The sequence below is a fragment of the Caenorhabditis briggsae genome (assembly GCF_000004555.2).
Source record: "Caenorhabditis briggsae complete genome, chrIV, whole genome shotgun sequence".
Taxonomy (NCBI): domain Eukaryota; kingdom Metazoa; phylum Nematoda; class Chromadorea; order Rhabditida; family Rhabditidae; genus Caenorhabditis; species Caenorhabditis briggsae.
Genome location: NC_013487.2, coordinates 12,841,683 through 12,851,729, shown reverse-complemented (window position 1 = coordinate 12,851,729; position 10,047 = coordinate 12,841,683). Strand labels below are relative to the sequence as shown.

Sequence of the window (10,047 nt, the reverse complement as noted above, 5' to 3'; positions counted from 1 at the left end):
TTTCGAAGATATTTATAGTTGGGTTACGGTAGCACTCGTTTGCCGGCTGTGTTTTCGAAAATTCTCCTTGAAATACGGTGGCCTAACTTGTGTGAAAATTCGGCCACAACTCCAATTTTTTGCACAAGAATAATATTCCTATTTCCAGTCTGCAAAATTCCAGATCTCTGAATACGACGCCAGTCTGCGTCGTGGATCCGTCGTCGCCCCCGGCAACGAAATTCAACAAGTGTGGGCGGCGCTCTCGGCGAAAGGCCAATTCCAAGGACAACGTATCGCCGCACATCTTCATACTGTGACACAGTTTCTTTTAAAAAGTCGATGAAATTCAAATTTTTCAGTTAACCGAAACCCCGGCCACGTCGATCTTCTAAGATGTCTCTCGCCTGGCTAGTGCTCTTCCCAGTCGCCGCGTTCGTTATCTTCCTCGTCGTCGTTCTTTTCATCTTCTTCTCTATCCCATCTCGTCGCGACTTCCCGTTCTTCCGTCGCCATGCAATTGTCACCGGTGGATCCAAAGGAATCGGATACCAATTGGCTGTTGGACTGATTGAAAGGGGATGTCATGTGACGATTGTGGCGAGAAATGTTAAGGATCTCCAGGTTATTATCTAATAGTATTTGCTCTCTCTAACTATTGAAATTTTCAGAAAGCCTGTGAAGAACTTCAAATTCTGGCTGATCAGCGCGGACAACAACAAAAAGTTCAATGGAAATCTATCGACATGACCGCAGACTACGATGTTATCAAGGCGGCATTCGATGAATGTGCTAAGGAACTCGGTCCCATTGATATCCTCATCAACAACGCTGGTCACAGTGTCCAAGCCCCATTCTGTGATCTTCCAGCCACGGATTTCGAGAAACAAATGAGAGTCAACTATCTGAGTGCTGTCTATGCCACTCGTGCTGTTGTCGACGACATGAAGGCCAGAAAAACCGGACATATTTCATTCGTTTCGTCGGCTGCCGGACAGTTTGCCATCTTTGGATACTCGGCGTACTCGCCAACCAAATTCGCACTCCGTGGATTCGCTGACACTCTTCATATGGAGCTGTTACCGTATAAGGTCAATGTGGCAGTGTTGTATCCACCCAATACGGATACCGAGGGATTCAAGGTATGGTTTTTAGGAATAGGGGAACTTCTATAGGAAATTCGTCAAATTTTTATTGCTTGATTTTGTGCAGAAAATAGAAAAAATTATATTGGAAAAATTCGGAAAATTCTCGGTTTTTCAACCAAATATTCGAAATTTTTAGAACTTTTCAGGTTTTTCATCCATATTCGAAGATTCTTTCCCGTTTTTTTCCGGTTTTCTTTATGAAAATTGACGGGATGATATTCGGGAAGATTACTGTAGATTACTGTAGAAGCTAGTAGCTTTTTTGCAAACACAATCACGTCAATATGCAGAAAAAATGGCAATTTTTCTTGGCAAAAAACAACAAGGAAATTTCTACAGTAATCTACAGTAATCTAAAAAAATAATCCACAAAACTTGAAAATTTTCGACAACAAAAAAAAATGATTTTTCAGCTGGAACTCGAAACGATGCCAGAAGAAACCAAACTGATGAGCGACGCCGCAGGCCTCTTCACACCGAAACACGTCGCCGAAGCTCATCTGAAAGACATCGCTGACGGAAACTACACTACTACCATCGGCCTGGATGGGTGGATGCTTGGATGTCTGACTGCTGGAGCGTGTCCTGAAAAGTCTCTATTTCGTGCGTTGACCCAATCCGCTCTCGCTGGAGTCTTCCGCGCTATCACTCTAGTTTATCTTGGATATTTCAATGGAATCACGAAGAAGTGCTACAGAAGACGTTTGGCGTGGACCGAGGAGCCGAAAGAGGAAGAAGAGAAGAGGGAGTAGAGGAAGAAACTGTTAATTTTTATTTTATTTGTGTGTTGTTTTTATTTATTTTTCCCCCTTCAATGATCAATTGTTCATCTAGATTTTATTCAGAAAAATTCAATTTTTTATCACTTTAAGACAATTATGACTTTAACAACAAATTAAAACTCGTAAATTACAGTAACCCGAAACAATAGAGACTGACTAAATTCACTAATTATACAATAGCAATTGCCGAGTGCCTCTTCATGAAGGCACGTGGCATGAACGCTGCTCGATCGTCGTCCGACGACTGATTATTAGCCGACACCCACATCAGAGCCATCCATGGGTTATCCAGCTTTTCTTGGGTCCGGCGGCGTTCGGTTAATTGTTTTACTTCCTGGAAAAATAACTTTTCTTGATTTTCAGAGTGTTTTTTTTTCAGATTTTTGCAGATAAAAGAAAAATTTAGACACTAAAAATTGGGAATTTTTGAGTTTTTTTAAAGAAAAATTTCAGTTTTTTTGCAAATATTTCAGAGAAAAATTGGATTTTTCTCAATTTTCTTGCGAAATTTTTAGACATTTTTAGGTTTTTCATCCATATTCGAAGATTCTCATTCCGTTTTTTTCGGTTTTAATTGTCTGAAAATTGACGGGACAATATTCGTGAAGATTACTGTAGTTTTTTGCCAACAGAAATTGCTTTTTTGTCTGCATTTTGAGTGATTGTGTTTGCAGGAATAAAACTACAGTAATCTACAGTAATCTTCACGAACACCCTCCACCCTCATCTAGTTGCAGACAAAAAACTCGGAAAATGAAAGAACAACTTTGAGAATAGCTGAATAAACTAAAAGGTCTAAAAATTTAGCAGGAAAATCAAGAAAATCTCTTGAGAATTTGAGAAAAACCGAGAAATTTCCCCGAAAATGTCCAATTTTTAGTTTCTAAATTGTTTTTTTTTCAAATTTTTTGCTCACTTTTCATGTGAATCTACAAGATTTTCTGCTTAAAAACCTCTAAAATCTCACCTTCTTTTCCCTCTCCCCACATAACATAATTCGAAACTGTGTTCGAATTTCCGAATTACTACAAATGTGGGCGGGGCATCGAATCGCATTTCCTACTACTGTAAGTAATGCGGCAGAATCGGTCGCCAATCGATTGAGATCCGGATGGTGGACATGGAGATAATCTGGAAAATCCATTCTTGGGAAATGGGCAAATACAGTAGCATGAGATTTGAGTATTGTCAATTCAAAAAAATAGCACCGGTGAACACACAAACAAACAAGTAAACAAGGGGGCGGAGCGATCCGCCCCTTTTCGCAAAGGCGCCGCGCAGTTTTTCGGCGGTATTTTAGCGTCGCCGTTTTTCGGTAATTTTTCACCGAATTTCTTCCGAATTCAAGGAAATTCGTCGATTTTGTGAAGGAATATATAACTTTGTTTGGATAAAAACTGAGAAACACAATTGAGAAACAATATTCTTCGATTCAGGGTAAAAATGAAAAGATCAAGACCAGGTGACGTATCGAAGGAGACAATGATGGAAAGAAGAGGTAGAAAAGCTTTGATATCATATAAATAAATAAATTACCACTGCAAACTTTTTGTTTAGTCTGAAGTTTCCAAGTGTTTATCTTGAAGATATCTTTTGAAGCCAAGCCAGAACCTGAAAAACTCGATCAGAGAAGTATTTAGAGTTATTTGTCGACTAACCGCAGATTATTCATCACTTCTTCATAGTTGTGATACAAGAAGACGATTTTTCATGTTAGATCATAGATTAATCAGAAGAAAATCGATGAATTTCCTTGAATTCGGAAAAAATTCGGTGAAAAATTACCGAAAAACGGCGACGCTAAAATACCGCCGAAAAACTGCGCGGCGCCTTTGCGAAAAGGGGCGGATCGCTCCGCCCCCTTGTTTACTTGTTTGTTTGTGTGTTCACCGGTGCTATTTTTTTGAATTGACAATAACAAGTTGTACAGGGCTCAAATTTGAATCACGACGCCATTCATCTTTGGGCAATCATAACAATACCTAGACTTGAGGAATAGTTTTGAAAGTTTCAGTAGCTTCTCTACCAAATTTCGTGCTTCCAAGATACTTATGTCTAAAGAAATACCCTTTTTTTATCAGTCCAATAACTCACCTGGATTAAAGTAATCAGTGATAATCAAAATCAAGCTCAACAAATTTGATATGAGGTATGCCGAAATGATAACGATAAGTGTCCGTGTCGCACTTCTCAAATTCTTCCTTCGAATTTTCGATAAATCATGCCCCAAAGTCAGCTCAGCGATCAAGGACCTCAATTGTTGCACATTTTGTTTCCGAAGCATCCGAACGATTCCTCCATTGAGAAAAATCAGCGTGAAAAATGGGAGAAAAATCGCTAGCGAGTGCAACCATCCCATATGACCAAGCTCTCCTCGCTGAATCTTCACCGCCCATCTTCGAAACCCAAAACAGTTTTCTCTGGTTACAACGACGGCTTCTTCTGACATATACTTAATGAAAACTGCTGCACAGACAAGAAAGAAAAGGACCATCCAACGGGTACGCATTTCAAATCCAACGAATGTCCAATGCTTTGTCATACAGTACCTGAAAAAGGGAATTTTTTGAAACGGAATTTTTAAAGTATTACCTTTCAATACTAGCCATTATCAAGGAGAATACCGATGAGATCTTGACAATTTGAGCGAACAGATAGACGTGGCGGACATATTTCAGCCAAATTTGATAGGCCACACTCTCCTCGTAGTACACAGAACTGACTTCCAGTGGCTGAAAAAATTTTGAAAAATTTTTTTTTCATTTTCTGTGCATTTCGCTAACTTCAAATTCAAATTGCTCTAACAGAAGCTCACCTTACATGCATACTTTGAGCTCAAATATCTCGGTTCCTTTAAGAGATATCAGCTAATTTTCAACTGATAAAATGTTTTTCTCAATATCACCAATATTTTATCTGTTGACAATTTTTTGGCATCTCTTATAGGAACTGAGATAATTTAGCTCAAAGTGCACATCAAGGATAGGCTTCAATTATTGAGCAAATACGATAGTCTATGCCTATATGTGATCTTTGAGCTCAATTATCTCGGTTCCTGAAAGAGATATCAAAAAATTCTTAATTGATAAAATGTTTATCATAATATCAAAAACATTTTGTTAGTTGACAGTTTTTGATATCTCTTATAGGAATTGAGATAACTGAGCTCAAAGAAAGAGTGGGCTTCTATTGGGACAAGTACGGCATCTTCTTACTCTCCCCTATTTTTCTGCACAATTAGCTAAACTCAACTTGATTTCAGGCCCACTATCTATCAGTCTAGAAATTCCAACCTCATTTTCCTAGAAATGCCCATCCCTAGTGTTTTTTTTTCCGAGAACTTCTACTGGTAAGCCAAACAAGGTAGTCCCATTGGTATCAGTGGTGCATCAAAAAAAGGAAAAAGGATTAGTGGGACCCTTTGTGATGGACGCCGCGCTACTTGACACGCTATACTCCTTTTAAAGAATGCCGAAAAAAGAAACAAAAAAGAAACAAAGGAGGAGGCACGAGAAGATTGAGATTCTGAAAATCGAATGACCGGAAATCAGGTCTACAGTAGTTCAGAGATTCAAAAAAACGTATATTCCAAAAGTCGATATTCGTTGTATTCTTAACTTTTTAAATCTCATCTAGATCTAGTTGACTTCATTTTAAAAAAAGCGCTCCTTTGCTTAATTATAGCTAGTTGGCGGCTGAAGGACAACTGGCAGGCATTTAACGGACCATCAGCGGACCATCGGAAGCCCATTCAAACTGTCAACTTTGAGCTTCATTATCTACATTCTTTCAGAAGATACTAAAAAATGTTCAACTGATAAATTATTTATCATATTATCACCAATATTTTATCAGTTAACAAACGTTTGATATCTCTTATAGTAACCGAGATAATTGAGTTCAAAGTTGACGTGTTGGCGGTAACGGTTATCAGCCTTTCCTTTTTCAGAATTCGCAGAATCAAAAACTTTCAGAATCCCAATAATGCTAAGTTCAATATATACTGATTCCATGATTCCTTGAATCTCAGACATATCCTTCCGGATCGAAGATTCCTTCCAGACAGTCCGGAAGGGTCCCCATTTTTTTTCTGCAAATCCATCGTCTTCCCCGGAATCTCTTCCGGAAATCGACGATTTCGTGACCATTTCTACTTTCTTCCTCCCCAGTTTTTCATGCGTTTTAAATCCAACAAACACTCTATTCTTCTACCCCCTCTGGACATCATTTTCATCATTTTCGCACCCCCTCATGTACGGGGTTAAGGACTAAAAAAAGAAAAAGAAGAAGAGTAAGACAATGAGCAAAAAACGGGAAATTGGGGTGGGGGGAAATCAGAAGTCAAACATCTCAAAATCATCAAATGGAATCTTTTGGGGAAAAAAAACTTACGAGTAAAAGTAGAAATGTGGCATCAACCAGTGTGTCGAATAGAGCGACAAATCCCAGAAAGAAGAACGGAGAGTTTCTGGAAAAATTGGATTAATGGAGGTTTTTCGAAAATTCTCAAGTCAGGTTACGCATTCTGTCGTAACGGAGAAGAGGTAAGAGATAATGAGAAAAGGAGAGAGTGCAGAGAAGCGAAATTGTCTGGTTTCTCTGCACTCTCTATTTCGGTACCTGGAAGGTTTGAGCTCAATTATCTCAATTCCTGTGCAAGATAGGAAAACTATTTTAACTGATAAAATATTGGTGATACTATGATAAATAATTCATCAGTTGACATATTTTTGATATATTGCACAGGAATTGAGATAATTGAGATCAAACTTGACCGTGTGACCCGCTTATAACACCGTAGCTCATCTGGAAGCGGCGCGGTTAGGTCCACAATTTCGTGTTTGAACCGAATTCCGAGAAAATTATTTTTATGTCCCCCCTCCTTTAAAAAATGAGCATTCGAGAAGGAAATGGAATATTCTGGTACCGTGGGAATCGCAAAGGAATGAGCTAATTCTGGAGATACGTGCATTGTAGAATATAGAATGATTAGAAACTACGCAGTTTGGTTTAGGAGGGAGGAGAGAGTAAAAATAGAAATCTCGAAGTTTCTATGTACGACTGATTTCCGAATTTCGGACTACTGGGAATAGGAAAGTCTGGAAAACATCCAATATTCAGAATCTGTTATATTTTCGAAATTGCTAAATAATTAGTTTCAGAACACTGACATTTCTAGAACTGATAAAAGTTTGGTGGTCTTACAACGACTAGTACAGTAACCTACAAACATTTTTATTTTCCAGATTTGAAAAAAAAAACTGTGAAAACGAACATTTTTATAGGTCACGGTAGTTGTCTTTATGGGACCTTCAGATCCAATTTTTCTATACCAGAATTATAAGATGCTTAGAATTCTACATATTTTCAAAACCTTCCGTTTTGGACCTGATCTTACAATCTCATAGTCTTCTAGTCTGGAAATCCTGAGCTGACTCGAGAATTCACTAGAAACTCAAAAAACTTACATTTTCAATCCCAATTTCACTAAGGAAAATCCCCAAACTTCCCCTACTCAAAAAATCCCGATTTCTGTTCTACCTGGCGAATCATAAAACTACGTCAGAAGTACCTAACAACATGTGTAATACATTTCCTTATGATTTCCCATCATTTTGATCTTCCAGACACCCTACTTTCTCTCTGCGTCTCTCCCATTTCCCTTATCTCTCATTTCCAGTGTTCGCTTTTTGCAAATACACATTCTTTGACCCATCTCTTCTCTGATAGTATCCCCAACGATTTGTCACTCAGAATAGCACTCCCAGTCGAAACGAAAACCTTCTTCTTTTTGCACAAAATCTTTTCGCTTCTCTGCGTCTCTCCATTTCCTACATTCTCACATCAATACATACTTCCAATCAGCAAAATTGAGAGGACAAATGACCCCCGCAGGTTGCGTGTGTCTGTGTCATGGGTTTGACCCGCTACTATACGGATATAAAACATTTGGACATATAAAAAAGGTCCTACCGATAAATTGAACGAGTCAAAAATAGGGTGGCCAGAAATCCATTGGCTATCACTCCAAATATTGCGATTACTGTACCGAATACTCCGTTTATGTAGAACCTGAAATATTTGAAAATTTGTATTTCAATTTTCTTAAACAGGAGTTAAACTTATGGTTCCAACGCTGAAGGTGCCGTGCCGCTACCAACTGAGCTAGCTGAGCACGCTTTCAACTTTGAGCTCAATTATCTGAGTTCCCGTGTGAGATATCAAAAATGTGTCAACTAATAAATTGTTTATCGGACTATGATGAACAATTTATCCGTTGACACATTTTTGCTATCTCGCACAGGAATTGAGATCATTGAGCTCAAACTGAACACTTCGGGGTCCTTCTAAGAGCAAAGAAACCAGACACTCTCGCTTCTCTGCTACCTCCCCTTATCTCTCACCTCTCCTCCAAAAGTCGTTGCTCTGGAGACGTCAAACAACTTATCGGCTCCTCCATTTCCATAGTATTCTGAAATGGGACCATTCTAGAAAATACAGAAATATGATGACGAAGAATTTCCGGGACCGTTCACTGCATAAGGGACCTTTTTTCAACCAAAGAAAGTGTGGAGAAATGCAACAGAGCATGAACTCGCCGAGCACTTTTAGGCTCCGCCCACTTTGGAAGAAAACAAGAGAAGAAGAAGAAGAAGAAGGAGGGGAGAATGATGGATGGTGAAAACAACAAGAAGAAACATGAAAACAGTGAGTTGCGGGGATTACTGTACTCATCATTAATCAAGAACACAAGAATGATCAGGAGGAGGTCAAAAAAAGATAGAAGACGTCGGAAAATGAAAGCGTTTGAAATTCAGGAATCTTGTTTGAAGGTGGGAGAGGAGGCGTAAAAAATGGTTTTCTCAAATTCCTGTTTCTCGAGGAATTGAACTGGCGGTCCCACTTTTGGAGGTGCCGCGCCACTACCAGCTGAGCTACGGTGGCGCAAGCTGAGCACACTGTCAAGTTTGAGCTCAATTATCTCAATTCATGTGCACGATATCAAAAATTAACAAACTGGCAAAATGTTTATCATAATATCACAAATATTTTATCAGTTGACACCGTTTTTCTGTCTTGCACAGGAATTCAGATAATTGGGCTCAAACTTGGCAGTGTGGATCCTTCTATTATAGGTTTTACCGTATACAATAAGAGTGAAAAAAATCTGAAAGATTCCTTCAAGCTAGAAAACCTAAAATATGTAATTTTTTTCTGTGATGCATCAATGGTCAAAATGTGGACAACCAAAAAGGGAATTGAGAATAATTAGATTTTTTTTGGACTTTTTCACCTGTTTATTTATTTTTCTCTTATCAATATCCAATCTTAACTTGAAGATCAGAACCTCAAAATCCAGGAAATTTAAAACCCTAAGATTTTTTGAAGAACTTTAGAATCCTTCAGAGCTTTGAAACATAGTTCTGGAAGATTCCAAAAATCATATCCGGACCTCCTAGACCCATTTTCTTTTCTGAAGAACAAAACAAAACATATTATACACAAAGAAAAATAAAAGAATAGGAAAAAATGGATGATCATTATAAAAAAAAAGAGACATTGAGCACCAACAAGGTGGGGGTGGAATAGAAAAGAGAGGGAGGGTGTCAAGGGCGACTAATGGAAAAAAAAGGAAAAAGAGGAGAAGAGGGTCTCCTGGAGCTATTAAACATGATATATTTGGTGGTTTGGGAATGGGGGAAAAGATGATGTTTTAGTAACAAAAAAAAATAGTGACGTTGGGAGGAAGAAAAATGAGAGGAATGATGTTCCAGGAAAGATGAATGGGAGTAAAGGTAGAGGAGACTCTCAGAATCACTAGATCCTAGAGAAAATTATAAGAATATTGGATAAAAATAAATCCGGATAGTAATATTTAAGCTCATGAAGCGCGACTGAAGATCTAAAAAGCTCGAATAGAACTCGCGAAACCTGTAATAAAAGAGCCCCCACACTGTCAAGTTTGAGCTCAATTATCTCGTTTCCTATAAGAGATATCAAAAATGTATCAGCTGAAAAAGTATTGATGACATTATGATGAACAATTTATCAGTTGACAGATTCTTAACATCTCGCATAGGAGCCAAGAAATATCGGCTGAAAGTCAAAATTTGGAGGATCTTCTATTACAAATTTTA

General features: G+C 38.4%; 2 protein-coding genes across 2 annotated transcripts in view; one reads left to right on the top strand and one right to left on the bottom strand.

The window, feature by feature from the left end:
* Window positions 1-1,879, top strand: part of CBG08294 — a gene marked incomplete at both ends in the record, with an annotated part of 3,919 nt that extends 2,040 nt beyond the window's left edge. The window contains 4 exons of the mRNA XM_002634458.2: window positions 164-295; window positions 376-603; window positions 651-1,121; window positions 1,541-1,879. Of these exons, the coding sequence (XP_002634504.2) occupies window positions 164-295; window positions 376-603; window positions 651-1,121; window positions 1,541-1,879 (1,170 nt within the window). The remainder of the gene's footprint in view (window positions 1-163; window positions 296-375; window positions 604-650; window positions 1,122-1,540) is intronic.
* Window positions 1,880-2,078: 199 nt separating this feature from the next.
* Window positions 2,079-8,396, bottom strand: CBG08295 (the record flags this gene model as incomplete). The annotated part of the gene is made up of 7 exons (XM_045236074.1): window positions 2,079-2,318; window positions 2,877-3,040; window positions 4,004-4,458; window positions 4,502-4,641; window positions 6,302-6,377; window positions 7,883-7,981; window positions 8,314-8,396. 7 exons carry the CDS (start codon window positions 8,394-8,396, stop codon window positions 2,079-2,081), a joined length of 1,257 nt encoding a protein of 418 aa, XP_045093734.1.
* Between the last annotated feature and the right edge of the window lie 1,651 nt (window positions 8,397-10,047).